At 36.3% G+C, this 22,677-nt stretch overlaps 1 protein-coding gene across 14 annotated transcripts in view; it reads left to right on the top strand.

Moving 5' to 3' along the window:
- CAST (calpastatin) overlaps window positions 1-22,677 on the top strand; it is a 135,464-nt gene that overhangs the window by 37,931 nt on the left and 74,856 nt on the right. For 10 of the 14 annotated variants that reach the window (XM_031968004.1, XM_031967997.1, XM_031967942.1 and 7 more), the window contains exon 3: window positions 476-544. In XM_031968004.1, the coding sequence (XP_031823864.1) occupies window positions 476-544 (69 nt within the window). Of the gene's footprint in view, window positions 1-473; window positions 545-3,815; window positions 4,000-22,677 lie in introns of those variants that run through there. The other 4 variants (XM_031968047.1, XM_031968061.1, XM_031967991.1 and 1 more) reach the window with 3 other exon arrangements.

A 22,677-nucleotide genomic window follows, 5' to 3' on the forward strand; every position in this document is an offset into this window, starting at 1 on the left:
ACTTGAAGACAAAGCACTTACTGAGGAACACAACCCCCAAACAGAGCATTTTTTCAAAGTGAAAATTCACGTCCTTTTAGGATATGAATTCCATTGAGGGGCCAAAAGTGGTGATGATGTTGAGGTACCTTTTCACACCTCTAAAAGATCACTAAAAAAAAGCAAGGGCAGAATTTGAATCCATTTTATGTTTTTATATTTACATTGAAAAAGATATGAAACATTTGATGTTTGCAAATATGTTAGGTCTTATTCCTATCCCTCTTTTAAAATTTGGATGATCTTCAGGCAAAGCATGAAAACTTTGATTTTCAAGCAAAGTATGATATTTGTCAGTCTGGTACGCTAGTTATAAAAAATATATATCTTTTTTTTCCCCTGGAGAATAAGTTTGCATTGAAATGAAAAATTTGGCTTGACTTCTTTGTTGTTATATTTCCACTCACTAATGTTGCAATTTTGTTTGTGTTTTAAGGGAAAAAGAGCAAGTCACAGTAGCAGTGACCCCTCCAGGAGAACAGCAAATAGAACAACATCTAGTACTGTAAGTACCATCTATTGTGTCATTGTGTGATGGAGAATTTTAAATATGAGATCATATATCCGTGACAGGGGTAGAGGTTAAAAAAAAAGTACAAAAATCATTCTTGATATTCATTTATCTACCTATTTATTATGCAATGATATGCTGATGTTAGTATGTGGAAGCAGAACAGAAATTGAATTAGCTTTCTTTTCATGAAGTGCTTATTATGACTTAAGATATGGCTAAATTATTAATTCTTTTCAGCTTTGAGATCAATAGGTGGTTTCAAATGGATAACCAGGTGGTGTGGATAGAGTACTGAGCATGGTGTAAATGGCAGTTTCTACTTCTCATATAGAATCAGATCTTGGGGTTAATCTTAGAGTGAAGAATCAATTAAAGTTAAGAGTCAGGAAGGCCTCAGTTCAAAGCTAGCCTCAGAGACTTACTAGTTCTGTGACCCTGAAAAAATCATATAAACGCTGTTTGCCTCAGTTTCCATCTCTGTAAAATAGGAATAAGAATGGTGATTAAAAAAAATACCCATCTCAGACATGGTTCTTTTCAACAATGAGGTTATTCAGTCCATTTCCAATAGATGTGATGGAGAGAGCCATCTGCATCCAGAAAAAGAATCGTAGGAACTGAATATGGATCACTGCATAGCATTTTCACTTTTGTTGCTGTTTCTTTGCATTTTGTTTTCTTTCTCATTTTTTTCCTTTTTGATTTGATTTTTCTTGTATAGCATGATAATCGTGGAAATATGTATAGAAGATTTGCAAATATTTAACTTATATTGGATTTTTTGCTGTCTAGGGAAGGGAGGAAGAGAGGGAGAAAAATTGGAACACAAGTTTTTACAAGAATGAATGTTGAAAACTATATGCATATATTTTCAAAATAAAGAACTATTATAAAAAAGCAACCATCTCCCAGGCTCTTTATAAGGATCAAACGAGATAATACTTGTAAAGGACTTGTTAGCACAATGACTGGCACATGGTAAACACTTAATAAACATTTCTTCCCTTCCCTTCCCCTCCCAACACCAATAAAATTTATGAGTTACTCTTTCTAGTAACTGGTATTGCCTTGCCCTTTTTCAATTGAACATAGGATTTCATTCCCATGTAATGGTTTGTGTTACCTTTTTTTCCCTCTGTTGGCATAAAATAAAAATGAATACTTCACCAAGAATTCTCTTCTAGTATGGGAAAACAGAAGATGCTTGCCTTTTGTTTTAAAACATTATGAAACAAAGTATAAGATTTTATTTAACCAAATATTATAGGAATGCTATAAAGACACAGTATCATTTGGAATTTAGAATATAAAAAATTACCCTATGAAGATCCTTAAAATAAGAAAACTTTTGAAACACAATTGGTTTTCATTGAAATATTAATTATGAAACCAAGAAATTAATTGTATAAACAAGATACAATAGATGATTAGTCCACAAAAAAAAATTTAAATACAAATTCTAAGTCAGTCACTGTGCCAGGTACTGGGGAGATAAGTAAAAAGAATGAAACAAACCATGCTTCTAAGAAACTTCTATGCTAATGGTATAGTTTGGGAGATAAAGCACTGACAGTTGGAGTATTTGGATAAACTTCAAGCAGAAGTTAGTGTCCAAGCTGTGAGTTAAAGGAAGAAATGGATTTTATGAGGCAGAAATAAAGAAGGGAACACATTCTAGGTGTGTGGGGAGAGTGTGCCATGCACAAGAAACCCACAGAAGGCTTTGGACATAAGCAGATCTAGATTCAAATTATGTCTCTGACATTTGCAGACTATGTGACCCTGGATAAGTCATGTAAACTTTCATTTTAGACAGTTGTCTAAGATGATACATTTCAGTACAGAGGCCCATCTGCATTGCTGGAAAGACATTATTTATTGGAACTTTCTCATATGAGTAAAACTTAAAAAAGAAAAAAAAATTAAGAAAGATAAATTAAATCACATTAAAGCATATCTCCCTTTTACCCTTAAGATTTCCCAGTGTATGTAAACCTATCTGAATGCCAAACCTATTTTGGGAAAGCTCTTATATAGTCTTTCAATAGAAAAAAATAATTTTAAAATGAATTTACTATGTTTTAATAATCTTTTCATGTTCATCAATTAAAAAAAATTTAATTAGTACAACAATTCTCAGTTGTTTTCTAACAGCCATCTAACAGGAAAGTATGATGGGGTCTAGAAGGTTAAATAGATTACTAAGGTCAAATTAGTAAGTGGAAGTTCCAGGATTTGAACCCAGAAATCTAAGAAATGACAGTTTTACTATAACCTGCCCTCATCATAATGATAATAATAATAATAGAATTTGTGAAGTACTTTAAGATTTGCATAATGTTTTACATATATTATCTCAATTGATCGTCACAAGAACCATATGAAAGTTAGGTGCTATTATTATTTCCATTTTACAGATGAGGAAATTGAGTCACAGGACCTGGATTCAAATTCCAGCTTTGCCCTTTCAGCTCTGCCTTTGAGATCTTAATTTCACTGACTCTCAGTTTCTTTCTCTGGGTTGGAATACAGGGTTGGAATAGACAGCCTGAAAGAGCCTTCCAGATCCTTAGTCCCTGCAATGCTACCATGTATGACTACAAATATTACTCTTCACTCTCCAGTCCCCTCCCTTTCTCTGCCTCCAGCGCAAGATTTGCTCGATATTGAATTAGAAAGTCAGACTACCTTTTGAAGAAAAAAAAATTCCCAGGTGACTAATTGTTCATCATGTTTGTTAATACCTATCCCCACCATAGGTATAAAATCATGGAGGAAGAGAATAGAGTGGGCGTGGGGTAAAGGCAGAGTAATCCTTAATGGGGCCTAGGGAAATTGGACTATATGGCTCTTTTCTGCCCACTGATCCCACCCCACCCCACTCCATCCCTCCAAAAAATGATGTAACAAAAGCACAAGCTGCAACCAGTGGGGTTTGTTTCCCCACTTTGGGAACCTTCTGGACTCACTTGTGGATTATTGTATATAATCTGAGCTGCTTGGGGTCCCTCTTTGCACAATCCCAAACCCCAGGGCATCTCTGAGTGTCCTAATTTTGATCTAAGCAATCACATTGGGTGAATTATGTGGTATGTTTCCACACTTTAAAATTCTGAATTGAGTGTATATATAGCAACTCTTCTGACAAATCAGTCACATCAGTCCAAGCACTGCTGTTCCCTGAAGGAAGCTGGTGAGTGAGACTCCGTGGTGAAAGGAGGTGGGGCCACTTAGGCAGGAGGGCGGAACCCACATACGTAGGTACCCTCGGGACCAGCTGTGTCCTATCCAAGCGAGAACTGCTGGGCAGTGATTTTGTCAAAAACGGAAACCACAACTAGGCTCCTCTTAAAGCAACAAAAATAACAAATGAAAACGTTTGGAAAATAAGGATCTCTGAAGTACAGGGAGCTGAAATTCAGAGTGGCTCAGGCTTCCTCCATCAAGTGAGTACTGCTTGGGGACTGCTCCTCTTCTCCAGTCTGGCTTCTCTGTATTACAGAGTCACTTCCTTGGCAGCCTTGCCCCTTCGCCTCTGCCTTTCCCCTTTGCCTCTGCCTTTCCCCTTCACCTGCTGCCTGAGTGTGACTTTTTATTGAGCGGAAGAAATGTTGCTCTATGGATGATTTTGAAGTTTAAATAGGGTCTCTTCCCTCCTCTCCCCTCCCCTCCCCTCCTCCCTCTAGCTAGTTTTTCAGTTGGGAATGCAGGTGGTGGTAGGGACACAATGGGTAGGATTACCCCCCGACCCAGGGCATCTGGATGACCTAAGCAGAATGCTGAAAGAAACCTAGAAAGTAGATGTTTTTTTTAAATATGAAGTCAAATTTGTCTTCACCACTTTAAAGACTATAATTTGGATAAATGAACATAAAAGTTTTATAAAGAGGAGGGAGGTGCTGAAAAGGTCACTGAATTTGTCCTCAGATGTAGAGAGTTAGTATTCTGCTTTTCTTGCTGATCATCTGGGTGACTTTGGCCATCATTTCACTTCTCTGCCTCAATTTCCTCATTTGTAAAGTGAGATGAGCTCCTAGGCCTATTTTTAGTTCTAACATTCTTTGGTCATGATGTATCTAGTATTGCATAGATAGGGTGTGGTATCCAAAGGAAATCTTTTGTTGTGACATTAGTACTCGGTTCCCACATACATCTCGATATTCTAATTATAAAGAGCACCACATTATGTTTTAATAAGTCCTGTTCTTCCAAATGCTCAGTGTTTCCACTCCCGTTAAATAATATTACCAAAATTATTGGAGGAAGCAACTACACTTATCCCCATTTTACAACTATAGGTACTAAGGCACAGAATATTTAAGTGACTTGTCTAGCATCATACAGGTTTTCAGGGAATAAAAATAGGACTACAAACCAAATCTCTGGCCAGCAAGTCATTCCTTTAGTCACCAAATTATGGGATCTAGGATTTAGCTCATTTTACAAATGAGGAAAATAAGAGCCATAGGGGTTCAAAGTTTTTATTTGTATGAGGTTTAGAATCTGGGTCCTTCGGCATTTTAATAGTCTGTGGACCAATCATTTGCTTAATCCAGAACTCTCTCTATTATATCATAATACCTCTTTATACTGATTTGCTATCAACACAGATCATAGAAATATATAACAAAGTATAGAAATATATGAATTTATTTGAATAATATTTTGAACTTGACTAAATGTTTATGCTGCTCAGTCAACCCTGCATTGCAGTGAGACTAGAGAACTATTTATTTTACAGCAAAAAAAAAAGGGGGGGATTCATTTTTCTTAGAGACCCAGCAATTGAATATGTGATAATGAATCTTCTCATTATAAGGCTAGGGGCATGAGGGATGGAGGGAGTGTTTTACTTGTCATATTGATATGGTAAAGAAACTATTTTCATTTTAGCAAAATCATGCTCCCTTAAAGATCTTCTATCTCCAAACTGATGGAATAAATGCTCTGACAAGATGGGAACAAGAATCAATGTGAATGTAGCAATGCTCTCCAAGTTTTTAGTAAACCCTCTATTGAGCAATGTAGATTGCAGCATTTTATAGGTATAAATATCTATTGTGAATAGGCTCATGTAATTGAACAGCGCATTTCCACTGAATAAATAGGTAATGATTTCTGAATATTTTTTTTGGTCTGGCCTTCTGGTTTTATATTGTAGGGAACTCCTTGTTAGAAACTGTTTTCACTGTTGAGGAATAACTTGTCATTTAGTCACGTCTGACTCTTCACAACTGGGATGAACTATGTTGTCCATGGGTTTTTCTTGGCGGAGATACTGGAACAGTTTGTCTTTTTCTTCTCCATTAAATTAAAGCAAATAGGGTTAAGTGACTTGCCCCCGATTTGAATTCAGTTAATTTCAACTGGGTCCTCACTGCAGCAAGATGGGGAAGGAAATAAACAGTGATATGCTATCTACTATGTGCCAGGGGATGTATAGAACCAGCATCTCTGTGTGAGGGCATGCTGAGCCCCCCAGGCTGCTCATCCATCTTTGTCCACTTTACTCCACTCTCCCCTGGAGTTCCAAGCAACTGTAGGGCAGCCACACCCTGGTGAAACTCTATCTCAGCAGACAGGTAGCCTCAAACCTGTTGGTGACTTAGGATGACATCTACCTCAAGCATGTGAAGACTTCTGGAGGAATGGTGATGAGAACAGTTTGTCCCAGTGACCATATAGGGGCTGAGGCAGGTACTTGGAGCACTTAGAGCTAAGTTACATATCCAGGTGGCCTGGGTCATCTACTGATTCCAGGCCATTATCAATCATCTTGATCTTAGTCCTGCCACTGGACTTCAGTGACTCTGAAAGATAGTCAGTCTGATGACTTTGTGCAGCTCTGCCTTATTTAAATCTAATTCACACGCGAGTCAAGACCTCAATTCCCTGATGTCACTGGTCCTCTTCAAAATCAAAGGATGAATCATAATTGAGGTCTTCCTGACTGCAGAGCCAGAGCTCTATCCACTGAGTCCTCTAGCTTCCTCTAGCTAGCAGAACAACTTTTATCTGCCATATATCGTTTTAAGGAGTTATCTGTAGCACTGGGAGATTAAATAACTTGCTCCTGACACCCAGGATTTCCTGAATTTGAGTTACTCACTCTGTTGTTCAGGCTTTGATGTGCCTGTCTTATAGAATATACTAACCATGTCATTTTCCATAGTAAAAAGTCATAATTAATAATATATTTATTAATAATAATAGTGAGAAGGCAAAAAAAAGACTTTAGAATAAAACAGCTTTTTCACTGATTCCATGTATCAACCATTTATAAAAATTTACCTTGTGATCTTTTCTTCAAAGTCATTTTCAGAATTGTATCTGAATAATCAATGACTAAGCATTTATTCGGTGCTAGGCACTGTGTTATAATACAGGTTTTTAAGAGTTTCAGTTTTCAGACACATTTCAGATTATCATTTGTTCACTTTTTTGTTCCAAATCTATAATAACTAAATAGTTACTGAATCAGAAAATGCAATATATTCTCTCCTGTGCACCTGGAATGTGACCCATGACTGACTTAACTTGATTAGGAAGCTCCCTTCACCAATGCAGATAAGCAGCCTCTGAACAGACACCTGGGGCACAAAAGGGTTTGGGGACTTGAATGTGTGACAGAAGTAGGTCTTCCTACCTCAGGTTTTGTACAGACTATTCCATGTTGCAGCTTGTGTGGCAGAGCATACCCATATATATATGTGGTTTTCCACAAGTTTATTTAGTTCCTTTCAACACAACCATCATGATCTGACCAAAACCCCATTAAGCCCCCTTGTAATTGGAATGAGATAACCTGGGGTTAAATTCTGATTCTGACACTGTTCCCTTTGTACTTTTGTGGTTGGTTTTGGTCAGTCATTTCAATTCCATCTGATTGTGACCCCATTGGGGATCTTCTTGGCAAAAATACTAAAATAGTTTGCCATTTTCTTTTTTAGCTCATTTTATAGATGAGGAAACAAAGGCAAATAGAGCTAAGTAACCTGCCTAGGATAATAATGTTAGTGTTTGAGGTCAGAATTGAACTCAGGAAAAGCTGTCCTCCTAACTCTAGGTCCTGCCTCTATCTATTGGGCCATCTAAATGTCATGTGTACTTTTAATCAAAATCTTTTAATTCTCTTGAGCCCCAATTTCCTCATCAGTAAAATAAATATTGCACTTGATATTCTTTATGTTCTTTATATTTTTTTTATATATAATCTGTTCTGTATGTCAGAGCTTCTTAAACTTTTTCCATTCAAGACCCTTTTCATCTGGGAAATTTTACATGACTTTGGGTATATAAATATATAAAATAGATATACAAGTCAAACATTTACTAATAATAAATTATAATTTTGCAACCCCAACATTCAAGTTACAAATAACAAGACTCCAGATAGGGTTGTGAGCCACAATCTAAGAAGCTGAGCTCTATATTAATCCTTTAGGAGTCTAATGAAATGTAGAGTATAAAAAGTCTGAGAATCATAGTGTCCTTATACCCAAGAACTCCTAAATAAAACTTTATTATGTGGTTCTTTTAATCCCCTGCTAAAGTCCTACTGATGATTCATTATGGCATGGAGGTGATCCTGAGTTTTCAACAGTTACATGAGCATAGCAAAAGCCCTGTTGGGTCCTCCCAAGCCAGAAAGATTCAGGTACTGCCCAGCAATGGACTCTGTGCTGTAGCCAAAGCCCAGCCTTGCTAAGTTTAGAGAGAGGCTCATAACCAGAAGGCTGGCATATCACTGACTACTCAATCTTATGAAGTCATCTAGCAAAACTCTTCAATAGTCAACTGACTGTTGGGAAGGGGAAGGTAAAAGCAACATGATTTCATAACTTCAAGCCTGGGCAATTGGAAGAATAGCGAGGCCTTTTACAGAAAGAGGACATTTAGACAATGCAAAGATAGGGTTGGAGAAATCGGAGAAAGTTGGGTTCATAATGAAATAATGGATTTTTAAAAAAGGAATAGAAGTCTATGTATCAGCAAATTGTGAGTACAACAGACCTATGAAAGCAACTCTGTACTGGTTTTTTTCCATTAAATAAGTCTTAACATTTGCTACACCCTATTTTTCAGAAAGTTTATCATGGCAAAGTGTATTATCTTTTAAATTAGTCTTTGGAATTTCTACCAGTTGTCTGTCTTATCCAGAGCAGAACATGTCATTTAATTGAACTTATCCTTATTCTGCCTAGCATAATCACTCTTACCCACCCCACACATTCATTCAATTGCTGAAATTGTCTGTTCTACATCCCTCCACATCTCTGGCATCTGTCCACTCCTCTTCATCCACATAGTCACCACTTCAGTTTAGGCCTTCATCACCTCTCCAAGGAGTATGATAAAAACTTCATTTTTGGTTTCCTCTGCTTTTAGGTCTCTTCCAAATACAACCCTTCCTCTACCCAGAGTGATGTCATGTCCCTATCTATAAACCCTAGTGGCTACAAATTACCTCTAGAATCAAATATAAAGTCCATTAATATTTGGAGCTATTTACCAGTGACCCAAAACTATTAGTCCAAGCTTATTACACATGAATCTCCTACATACTTTCTGTAGACTAGAGAGTCTACTGTTCCTTATACAAAGCATCCCCTTTCTTTTCTTCATGCCTTTCTTTGTACATGCTGTTCTGTATGTTTGGAATGCATTCTTGTTTAAGACTCAGATTAAACTCTACTGGATATACCAAGCCTTTCCTGATTCCTTCTCATCATAAATCATCTTATATTTATTGCGTATGTATTTTGAATATATTTATTTAAGGAATAGGGAAGTATCACATGACATCTGGCACATACACAAATGTCTCCTCCAATAGTATATAAATCTCTGGAGGTGTAAACTGTCTCACTTCTGTATCTGTATTCCCCAGTTCTTAGCCCAAGACTTGGTGCAGAGTAACAATTTAATAAATGCTTATTGAATGATTGAAGTATTTGAAATGTGAAAAAATGAATGTATTTTAGTAAACTATTTGTATTTGAGAAATTATAACATGCTTCCAATCTCATCCCAAGTAGTTAATTTTGAATTGCCTTTTTATTTAACAATATAAAACAAATAACCAAAAAAAATTCCAGTTAACAGAGTATAAATTCACAAGAGTAAATAAAGTCCTATTGCAAAGCATCTCACAGATTTACATACCTGGTCTTAGTGAGGGTCAAATGATACCATGTCCTTAGTGTAAACAGTGTAATTCATTGATTTAAAAAATTATTTGTCTTCGAGACATCAATAAAATTTAAAATACATTTGTTTTGAGTCAAGTCTGACTCAATATGGTCTGGTAGGTCAGTTTTAGAATTGAAGCAAAATGAAACATTCACAAATTTCCTTAATGTTTAAGAAAAGAAGATTTACGTAACAATATCACAGAAAGGTAATTCAGCAAGGATGCAGCACTGAATCACTCTCCCCAATCTGGGATGGGTTTTTAAGGTAACCAAGTTCAAGGTTTAGTTCTGTGGGTCAATTAAATCTCACTGATCTTCACCTTTTGAGGTGGAGGTGGAAATGACTTAGCCTTGTTCTTACTGTGAGGCATTTCTCACTTCCTTTTCCAGTAATTCTGTTCACCTGTTAAAGGTATTCACCTGTTAAAGTGTCCTCTCTGATGAGGACACTGAAATCAGAGGGATAAATGAAATTCCCAAGATCACATACAATATTATCAATAAAACCAGGACTGAAACCTAGATCTCCTGATTCCATCTAGTATTCTTTCTACTTCATCAAGAATACTGAGCTGAAATCCAGATGTCCTGGATCCACATTCTAGCATTGTTACTTGCTACTACCTATGTGATCTTGAACAAGTCACTTCCTTTTTAACATTGTTTTTGTCACTTCCTTTTTGTAGATCTCAGTTTTGTCATCTTTAAAGTGACTTATCACACTGGATGATTTTTGAAGTCACTTCCAGATCTATATTTGTGAACCTTTATATGAATTAATAAATGAATGAGTGAAGCATTTACTAAGTGCTGTGAAAAGTACTATGGATATAAGTAGAAATGCATGACAATAAATCCCTGCTTTCAAGAGCAACCTTTCCATCTGATATTCAGCTGAAATTTTCATGTTATGTTGTCTCCATCATTACAGTGGGAACTCCTTGAATTATGATTTCCCTATTTCATTCAAAAAAGTAAGTTTGAGGACTATCTAGTCCAAGCTCCTCACATTTCAGAAAGAGAGGTATAATGATTTGTCTAAGATCATAAAAGTAGGATTCAAACACAGGTCTTCTAAATTCAGACTCCATGCTTTTTTTCACTGTTACACTGCTTCTGTTCCATCTAATGGCATTTCCATGTGCTTATTTACCTAGTTTTTCAAGCCTTAAAATCATCTCTGATGTTCTCCAGAAGCACTAATGACTAAACAGTCCTGGCATCTGTAATGCTTCTTTCATTTGTTCCCACAGCTACTACTCCCGTTCAAGCTCTTTCATTATCTTTTTTCTTGGACTGTTTCAGTAGCTTCTGGACCTTCTTCCTTGTCTCCCCATCTAACCATCTTTTTCCTACACTCCCCTGATAGATTAATCTTCCGCATGCACAGCTCTTATCCCAGCTCAAAAGCTTTTTGTTGCTTATCGAAGGCTAAAGTCCTTAGCCTAACATAGAAGAGCCTGCATGGTATGAGCCCAACCTATTTCGTTAACTTTATTTCACACCACTCCTTGTATACACTCTGGAATACTTCCTATTTCCAGTCAAACTGAACTACTCTCTACCCCCTCCAAATGTTTCATGGTGCTTTGTTTCTGTGTTTTTGCACATGATATTCCTTCCATCTAGATTGGCAGTTCTTAAAAGGAGGTACATAGGTCTGGGACCTCCCACAAGGGGTCTACAGATAGATTTCATGGGGTCCATGCACCGAGATGAGGAGAAAATCACCTTTATTTTCATTAAACATTGATTTTTATTGTAGTCTTATGTATTTTATTTTAGGCATTTAAAAATATGATTTTCAGGAGATTTTACCAGACTAACAAAGGGATTCATGACCCAAAAAGATTAAAATAATGACAATAATAACTAACATTTACATAGCATAGTCTTACCCAGGATCACTCAGTAGCTAGTAAGTTTTTGAGGCTGGATTTGAAATTAGATTTTTTTGGAGGCATTTGGGCTTAACTTACTTGCTTAAGTCATACAGCTAGTAAGTGCCCAGTGTCAGTCCACCAGTGTTCTATGTACTGTGCCACCTAGCTGCTCCTTGAAATCAGGCCTGATATTCTATCCACTGAGCCATTTAGCTGCCCCTGTTCTAGAAAGTCTTTTAAGATAGTAAACTAGGCCATCTTTTGTCTCAGTTATCACTTAGCACTTAGTCACTGAATGAGCATTGTTTCAGGCAAACTGAGACCTGGGAAAATCTTGATTCAGAAAGGCCAAGGTCACCCACTGCATCCTCAGCTGACACCAGTCTGGACTTTGATAACTCTGGGAGGAGAGAAGTTCCTTGATGACTTTAAGCAGCTTTCTCCCATTCATATCTAGTTCATTTGCAAATCAAGACATCATCCTCATGATGTCATTGGTCCTCTGCAAGATGGACAAACAACAATAACATTAAAAAGTATTCCTCTAACTCTATGCTTGACTTTTGAAATTCTACCTTTTCTTAAAATCCCAGATCTGAAATTATTTCCCCATGAAGTCTTCCCTGAACACCTCTTTCTGTATACCCAAAGTAGATAGGCTTTTTCCTTTACCTGTACTCCTTTGATATGGCACATTTATCATGCTGTCTTGCATTATAATTATTTGGCTATCTACAATTATTTGAGTGTGTTATCTTTTTTTCTCTATAAGATTGTAGGCTCCCCCAGGTTTCAGGGATTATATGTCATTTTTTTTATCTTTGTGTTCTTAGCTGCACAAGGAACCCAAGGCCTTGTATAAATAATATGCTAATAATATGGTTGGATTGATTTCACCAATTTTATGTCATAAAAGCAAAAATATAACAATGAGAAACATTTATAATAATTGAAAAGAATAAAATTATATATTAAGTCTTCTCAAAGACAGTATCGTGCTCTATAGATTGGTTAACCTGAGGAACCCCCGTACAGAAAGAAAGAAAGGAAGTGTGCATTTATTAAATGCCTACTATGTGCCTGGCCTTGTGCCTTAAGCGCTTTAGAAATATCATTTAATTTGATGCTCCCATCAACCTTGGAAGGTTGTATTATTATTATCCCCATTTTACAGTGGAGGAAACTGAGGCAAAATGAAGTGATTTGCCCAGGATCACATAATTGATAAGACTGAGGCAAGATCTGAATCCAGCTCCTCCCAATTTTAAGCTCAGTGCTTTATCCATTGAATCACTGGACTATCTCATATAGTATAAAATATACATACAACATAAAAATACAGAATAACAGTGAAAATTTGATATGAAATTCATACACTAATTGTCTCATTTTCTCTACAATCAGGCTTCCAGCCTCATCATTCAACCAAAATTGTCAATGATCTTTTAACTGTCAAATTTATTCTTTTATTATTATAGCTTTTTATTTACTGGATATATGCATGGGTAATTTTTCAGCATTGACAATTGCAAAATCTCTTGTTCCAATTTTTCCCCTCCTTCCCCCCACCCCCTCCCCCAGATGGCAGGTAGAACAATACATGTTAAATATGTTAAAGTATATGTTAAATACAATATATGTATATATGTCCATACAGTTATTTTGCTGCACAGGAAGAATCAGACTTTGAAATAGTGTACAATTAACCTGTGAAGGAAATCAAAAAATGCAGGCAGACAAAAATAGAGGGATTGGGAATTCTATGTAGCGGTTCACACTCATTTCCCAGAGTTTGTTTGCTGGGTGTAGCTGGTTCTATTCATTACTGCTATATTGGAACTGATTTGTCAAATCTATTCTTGATACTCATCTTGAGTTCTCTGTAGTCTTCAACACTGACATTTACCTTCTCTTTGATACTTTCTCTCTCTGAGTTTATGGGCTGTCTCCTAGTTCTCTTCAGCCTCCTTTTCTGGATCTTCATGTATATCCCATAGAGCTAAGCCCTGGACCCTCCTTTGTTGTCTTTCTACTGTGTCACTTGGTGATCTCAGCTCCATGGATTCAAGTATCCTGTCTGTGTTGATGATTCTGAAATCTCCTTATCTAATCGTAACCTCTCTGCCTATCTCCAGTTTCACATCTCCAATTGTGCTACACATCCTTAAATGGATATGACATAAACTCAGTGTGTCCAAAAGAGAATTTGTCATCTTTTCCCCAACCCTCCTTTATTATAGTTTCCCAGGCTCATTATTTAGTTATCGTTCATACTGAGTAATTCCTTAATATCTCTTGCCCTCTATATCTAATAGTTACTAATAGCTATTAATTTTACTTTTGCACTCCCTCTCTCTCTCTGATACAATGCCTTGCCCCCTTCTCTCTTCTGATTCTGCAGCCTCCCTGGTGCAGACCCTCACCTCCACACACCTGGACCATTGCAATCGTCTGCTGGTTGATCTGCCTGCCACAAGTCTCTCCCTCACCTCAGATCACTCTCCATTCAGCTACTATGGTGATTTTCACTGGCTGTCGGCCATTCCTTCTTTCTGCTAACGTCTGACTACTGACTTTCCTAAGTCCCAGCTAAAATCCCACCTTTTTACAGAAAGCCTTTCCCAATTCTTTCTGTTTAATCTGTATGTAGCTTATTTGTCCACAGTTGTTTGTATCTAGTCTCTTCCTTTAGATTGTAAGCTCCTCGAGGACAAAGGCTATCTTTTGCCTTTCTCTTATTCCCTAGAGGGTTAGCACAGTGCTTGACAAAGAGAAGGCACTTGCTGCTTATCATTGCGTGTTTATTGCCTGACTGAATTAACTGTGTGTTGTCTTATAAGTCTTAGAAGAAGAATGTTGGGCTTGGAAGGGAGTCCTTCAGCCATCCAATCATTTTATGGATAAGGAAGCAGGCTTTCAAAGGGAAGGTGACTAATATAACCCAGCAGAGGTGGGGTTAGAACTCAGGTCTTTTGAGTTTCAATTCAATGTTCTTCCCACTATATCAAGTTGCTTTTGAGGAACACTTGAGATGATATTGGTCTCTTAAATGTGTTGAATTAAGTAGGAGCTGATATAAACTTTTTTCCTATTTGTACAATGTGTCATAATTAGCAGAAATACTCAAATTTGTTTATTTTACATTAGAGTTTTCTGGAAGTGGGTGCTTCAATTTAAATCAGTTCAACAAATAGCTATTAAATGTTTACTAGATGCACTATTCTAAGTCTTAGGGGTACAAGGATGAAAATTATAGTCCTGTTTTCAAGAAACTTGTAACTAAGAAAAGGAATACACTAATAATTATAACAATTTAGTTGATGAATAAATGTTTAGGAAGTAAATAAAAACAGAGATGGTAGAGAGTCCATTTTAGATAAGAGGAATGACACTTCTATTTTTCCTGAAGGCAAGAAGGATCAGGAAATAATGAAAAACTGGAAATATAGAATGTACAAATGGCTGTAATATTTCATAAAGATGAAAAAATAAGTTGGAGTTAAACTCTGGGAGGCCTTGAATGCAGCACTACGAAATTTTTTTTATTTTTTTTGGCAGAGAATGGGGAACCAGTGAAGGTCCTTGTGTGAAAGAATGGCATAATCAAACTTATGTGTTAGAAACTTTGCTTTGGCAACAACATTTGGAGAATTTGGAGAAGGCAGAATGGCTAATATGACAGGAAAAGATAATGATAAATATTGTAGGGGATGGGGGAAAACTGGGACACTAATACATTATTGGTGGAATTGTGAACTCTTCAAACCATTCTGGAGATTTGGAACTGTGCTTCAAAGGGCTATAAAACTGTGCATACCCTTTGTTCCATCAGTGTCTCTACTAGGTCTGTATCCCAAAAAGAGAAAAGGACCCACATATCTAAAAATGTTTGTAGCAGCCCTTTTTTGAAGTATCAAGGAACTGGAAACTGAATGGATGCCCATCAGTTGGGGAATGACTGAATAAATTATGGTCTGAATGTAATGTACTATTATTGTTCTCTAAGAAATGATAAGCAGACTGATTTCAGAAAAGCCTGGAAAGACATGAACTGATGCTAAGTGAATTGAGTAGAATCAAGAGAACATTGTACACAACAACAAGATTATGTGATGATCATTTGTGATGGCTGTGACTCTTTTCAACAATGACATGATTCAAGGCAATTTCAGTAGACTTGTAATAGAAAGAGCCATTTGCATCCTGAGAACGGACTATGGAAATTGAATGTGGATTACAGCATAAGATTTTCATTTTTTTGCTGGTGTTATTTGTTTGCTTGTTTTTTTTCTTGTTTTTTGCCTTTTGATCTGATTTTTCTTGTGCAGCATGATAAATATAGAAATATGTTTAGAAGAATAGCACATATTTAACTTATATTGGATTTCTTGCTGTCTATGGGATAGGGGAAGGAAGGGAAAAAATTAGGAACACAAGATTTTGCAAGGATGAATGCTTAAAACTACCTTTGCATGTATTTTGAAAAATAATAGGCTATCAGTGAGTTTTTAAGAGAAAAAAAGAAATTTAGAGAAGGAAAAGACTGAATGGAGACAATGGGGCCAGTTAGGAGACAATACTATTAGGAAGAGGCAGTCAGCAACAGAACTGATGATTAGAAAGGTGGATTTGACAGAAGTTGAACTTACTGGATGGGGAAGGAAAGGAGAAAAGAATACAAGATAATTCTGAAGCTTGGGGTCTGGGTGAGAAAGAAGATGGTGGTGACATCTACAAAGACAAGGCAAGGCAGTTAGGAAGGGCAGAGAGACAGCGATATAAGAAGGGGAAATATGCTTAATTGGTTTGTGAGACCATATTCCTTTGAAAGAAATTTTGTCTCATGGCTTCTTTAACTTCCTTTAAATTCCCCTATCTTCTATCTTCTACAGGAAGCATTTTCTATTCCATCCCCATTAATCCTACTGCCTTTCTTATTTTTTATTTTCCCTATATATAACTTATTTTTAGACATTAGTTTGCTTGTTGTCTTCCCCTTTAGAGTCTAAATTCCTGGAGAGCAGAAACTGTCTTTTTCTTCTTTTTTTTATCCCCAGAACTTAGCATAGGGCCTGGCACATAATAGATGCTTAATAAATGTATGTTGACTGAAAAAGGGAAGACTGACCTTACATTTCTCCTTCACTTCTTCCCTAAAAGAGGCCTTTAGGAATCAAGTACTTTGATTAATTTGCTGATTGTTCTTTAGTTTAAAACTGTCAGCATTTTGTTTCCTAACTTTGGGTTCTGAAATATCACTCTTCATCCATCAAATGAATTTTAAATCAGATTAAATCCAAATACTGTATCAAAATAACCATTAATCAACAATAGTTTTAAAAGAACTATATTTGGAATCAGACAACTTGGGTTTGAATCACTTACCTGGGTGACCTTGGATATTCTCTGGACCTTAATTTCCTTATCTGTAAGATAAGAAGGTTGGGTGACATAATTCCTAAGGACTTCAAATCTGTGGTCCTATGATTCAAATTCTAACATTCAAAATTGAGTATAATTGTATCAGCCAGTTACAGAAATGAAAAGTTTTCAGGCCGTAATCCACAGAAACTATATGTGGTACTTTAGTAGCTCATATTAACAGTATGTTAAAAGGAATGCTAACTCATTCCTTCATAGCATCAAATAAATCATTACCAGTGAATGATAAAGGAAATGAATGAGCCAAAACTTCATCCCTGAAATCTTCTATTTCTGTGCCATAATTCACAAACACTCTCGTAGACATTCTTTTTCAAGTAATTCAAAAATTACTTTAATTCATGACTTTGATCCATCTCCTTTTTCTTTTTTTTTAATTGAATCATTTTTTAGTCATATCCAATGCTTTGTGACCCCATTTGGAGTTTTTGTGGCAAATATCCTATAGCACTTTGCCATTTTCTTATCCAGTTCATTTTACAGATAAGGAAACTGGGACAAACAGGGTTAAATGATTTGTGCAGAATCACAAATTCTTATGTCTGAGTTCATATTTGAACTAAGTTCCTTCTAAGTCTAGGCCCAATGCTCTATTCACTGAAACACCTAGTTGCTATCCTTTTAACTTACTTTTATTTTAGTCTAGTCTCTATTTGTTTTATGCCTTCTATTATTAATCTTTCAATTTTGTCATCTGATAATCCCTTCTACTGGTGTGCCAGTAAATATTTAACAATTGGTTCTCTGCAAAAGTATAATCTGCTTTATTGATATTCTTTACATTACTTTCTTAAATCTAGAAATCAACAGAATGATAAATCAAGCCTTGATTTGCAGCCTTTGCTAATTTTTATGTTATAAATATTCACATAGAAAATTTAACAACCAGCTTTCTCTAGTCTTTTGAGATGGCTCTATTTTTGCCTTTATCTATCTTTCCAGGGGCATCAATCATAGATTTAGAGAAGAAAGAGTCTGTAGAGGTCACTGAATTAAATTTCCTCATTTTACAAATAAAGAAACTGAGACACAAAGAGAGAATAAATAAGGCTTATTAGTTACCTATATTTTCCCTTAGAAACAACATTTCTTCACTTAGCCTATCACTTTTTTTAATGGACTGTTTTAAGAAGTATTCCCATGGAACACATCTGACTTGCTTTCTAGGACTGGCTTGTCTCACTTTTGATTTTTTTATCCCTATTCCTAGCACAATGTCTGACACATAGTAGGTGTTTAACAAATGCTTATTGATTTATTGGCATCATCTTACAATCAGATCAAGTATTCAGATTTCAATAAGACCTGAAAATCCTGTTCTGACTAATAGCTCTGACAAGTTTGGTGTGTTAATCAGTCTGGGCAAAAGCTCCATTCTATCAGGCTGAGAGGCTGTTATTGTTGCTACTTCACTTTTTCCTCCTTCTTCTTTAAAATACAAAAGGAAAAAAAAAAACTAGGTTACCTCCCAGGTCTCTGAGCAAATACTGTTGGGATAGTTTGGTCATGAGGTCAACATTCCTTATCTTGAACAACATATTTCTCTCACTCTGGTTCCTTTTTTTCATATTTGGCAACTCCCACTAAGTAGATTACAGTCCCAAGTTAGTTATTTTACTCAGGACTTTGCCTCTATTTATACTAACCTTTCTTACTGTGATTATTCATGTATATCTAGGTTACAAGTTTATTGCCTCTATTTTTTTTTCTATTGAGTCTTTTTAAAAAATAATAATCTTTTGTTTTTCAAAATACATGCAAAGATAGTTTTCAACATTCATCCTTACAAAACCTTGTGTTCCAAATTTTTCTCCCTCTCCTTCCTCCCACCCCCCCCTTCCTCTAGAGAGCAAGTAATCTAGTATATGTTAAAAATGTGCAGCTCTTCTAAATATATTTCCACATTTATCATATTGCGCAAGAAAAATCAGATCAAAAAGAAAAAAATGAGAGAAAAAAGCAAGCAAACAACAACAACAAAAAGATGAAAATACTATGTTGTGATTCTATGGAGTTTTAAAGATTATTCAGTTTTTATTTTGGATTCTTTTGCTATATTATTCAGTAGATTTTTAAAAATTTGTTCCTTGTTTCAGCTATTTTCTTGGTAAATTTTTGCTGGTAGGTTATTTTTTGTGCCAACTTTCTATTGCCCAAAATGCTGATGCCTGAATTTTCCTTTTGAAAAAACCAGTGACTGTCATTTGCAAATAAAATAAGTATTTTAATATGTAATTAATTCGTATATATAGTCCTGTCACAGGAGCTAAGAACTCCAGAAATTAGGGAGTTCTTGGTGGTCTAGACTGAACAAGTATTTTTTTCCCAAGAATTTCATTCAATTTGTTAAGCAATTATATGGAATACACTTATATGGAGTACACTATGCTGGGCATTGGGGATCCAAGGAAAAAATCCAATTGGTCTCGGCTTCAAGGAACTCACATTCTGCTGGGAGAAAACAACTAATATAATAATCTTTTAGATACAAAATAAAGACAAATCTAATTGGGGCAGGGGAGAAAGAAAGAGCACTAGCAACCAAGAAGATCAGATCAGGGAAGGCTTCCTGTAAGAGGTGGCAACTGAACTATACTTTGAATAAAATCAGGTGAGGAGAGAAAGCATTCTGATCATTGGGAATATCTTGTGCAAAGGTTCAGGAGCAGGAGATAGAACATTATGTACAGGGAACAGTAAATATGGCATGTAGGATATGTGAGTCTGGTTTGATCTTACTGGCTCTTTTTATTGACAAAGATCCAGCAACAGAAGGTCTAGTATCTGATTCTGTGGTCCTGGGCTCAGAATTTGAGGAACCTATTATTAGAGGAGATGGGGTGCCTGGAGCTCCGATCCCAGAACTTGATATGGGGAGATGATTTCATGATATCTGAGGCTAGGTTCTGAACTTATCCCTGGAGGCAAAAGGTATGGCATGTAAGGCTCTGGCTTGGGCTGGGTCTGGTGAATATAAGCCTGATTGTCTCTGATAGCATGTAGGCCATGCTGTCTCTCATCCATATGTTCTTCTTCATACCTTGACTAAATGCTTCCTTTTCCATGAGGCTTCCCACATACCAGGCCAGTCAAAGAGAGATAGAAATCCTTTCTCATGTAGCCTGTTTTGCTTATACCTTTCATAAACGCTTAGCTCCCTCAACTTCATACTGTATTTATTTGAGTAAATTATCTTATCTCCCCTACTAAAACATAAATTCCTCAAGAGCATAAAACTCCTTGTATTTTATTCATCTCATCCTACCCAAGCCTTAACACAAATCTGGTAGATTATAGATGCTCATGATTTGGGATGAATATAGTTTGCCTTCAATTATATGGGCACATGTTGATTCATTGAAGAAACCAGTGATATCACTAATTATGAATAATGACTAACATCAGGGTGATTTGTATGTGCATTCTGTGATCTGTGGAAACTTAATTTGCTTTTATCTTTTTATGTTGTGACCTTAAACATACACTTTCATTCTGGCAGCAGAATGAGAGAGCTCCAAAGTTCACAGGTCAGTAGGGATTGAATTAGGATTTAAAACTTGACTGCTGTGCATGGGTGGATAATAGTTGACTACCTAAAATTGACTGTGAAATAAAAATGAAAAAAAAAACTTAATTAGGATTAAGTGAATGATAAAAACTAATATTACTCTTCAGATTATAATGATAGATTTATTTTGTTATTGGAATTATTTAATAAGAGTAAGAATTGTGTATATGTTTCATACACAAAGAAAGTTGTTTGACATTAACCGGAATCAACATATTTATTTTATAGAAATGACAACAACATTTATAAAATTAACTGTCTTTGAATATATTCAAGTGTTGGAATTTAATAGAATATATTTTAATATTGAAGTTTTTTATCTATCTACATTCATTTATATTGAAATATACTTTTAAAAGTAAGGAGAGTAGAGCTGGAAAAGACTTACAATCTAGTCCAGTCTCTACAATTTATAAAAGAGGGAATGGAAGTCTGTAGGCTAGGTGACTTGCTTAGCATTGTAGCTTTAGGATTTTTGACTCCTAAACCTGAAATCTTTTCATTCTCACCCCTCTTGTGTCTCTAACTCTGTGTTTTTGTCACATTTCTCAGAGAGAAAACAAAGTTCACAAAGTTCACAAGTCCTTATGCATATGTCTTCCTCAGACTTGAGTCAGAGCTAGTAAGGAATGTAATGTTTAGCAACTCATGCCTTAAGGCTCCAGATAGGTACCTCTCCTTTATGCTCATTTTAAAGAGAGAGAAACATAGAATAGAAAGGACAGTAGTTTGATAGTCACAAGATTTAGATGCTGTGCCATCTGTGACTTTGCATTCTTAATTCCCCTTAAGGCTCTCCATTTTTTTTGAACTGATCATCTTAGATAATAACTTCTAAAATTTCTAAAAGGTGTGTATTTTGCATTTCTCTTGGGGCTGTAATTACCTTCTTAATGGTTCTGTCATAACTAGGGTATATAGGGTGTTCATGGAAGACTAGCACCTTTGGTGTGGGGACTATTGAGCCCTTTTCAGGGCTGCTCATCCTCCTATGGTATGCTAACCAGCTCTCATCTGTAGCTTCAAGGAGCAGAAGCATGAACAACAGACACATTTCCTATAGAAGTCTCTCAGCATATGGACTAAACCTTGTTCAAGAGGGTAACTGTTTGACTTCAAGCCTATTGGTGAGTTAAGAGACGTCTATGAAAGAAAAGGAAAAGCAAAAGATCCTAAGGGAAAATGCCTAAATAATGTGAGATGAGGAAGAGGAGATAATTCTCCTCAAATGGTCCTAACTTTTCTGGTAAAATATGAGATAATGCCATTAGGTGAGGGAGTTGGGGACAAGGTATTATGAGAGGCTGGAGAAGGGATGTGAACGTCTGAAATAGGCATTGTGGTGAGCCAGATAGTGAGGTGATTAGAGAACTGAAAAGGATTGCCTTGCTGTCATGAGGGTCTGTGACCACCATGCTAGCACCCAGGATATCTCAGAATCAGCCAGAGTCAGGATAAGCAAAAGTCCTTAGTCTTTATTCTTGGTCTTTAGACGCAGGATTGAACAGGAGGGAAGCAGAATTTCCCCAACCACCTTCTCCCTAATCTACTGCCAAAGTGACTCTGGCTCATCTTACTCCACCCCCTAGTCCCTCTTACAGTCCTCTGTATACACCAATCATTGAGCCAACACAGGATAGTAGGAAGGACCATTCCCCATACACATGCCCATAGAGTATTGTCCAATCAATAATTAGCCCTAAGTTCTTGACCCGACCTCAGTGCAATGACTCAAGAGTTTCAGCCCTCTACAAGGGTCCAGTTGAGACTACTTTACTTCCATTTGTAGTAGGAGCTAATCGAACAGTTTTGTCATTTCCCCAGCTGTGTTCACACATGAATAAGTGTAAAGGAGGCAAATGCTGAAAATAATCCAAGGTTGGGGATTGGCAAAGCATAACTGGCAGTAGAACAAGGAGGCAAGGAATTCAAGAGTAGAAGACAGAATTGGGTTAAAGTGATTCAAATGAGATAGGAAGGAAAGAGTATAATGACTGGGAAATAACAGAGTAGAGGGATTAGAGATCATGATCAGGG

Source organism: Sarcophilus harrisii, chromosome 1, assembly GCF_902635505.1.
Source record: "Sarcophilus harrisii chromosome 1, mSarHar1.11, whole genome shotgun sequence".
In the NCBI taxonomy this organism is placed as follows: Eukaryota; Metazoa; Chordata; class Mammalia; order Dasyuromorphia; family Dasyuridae; genus Sarcophilus; species Sarcophilus harrisii.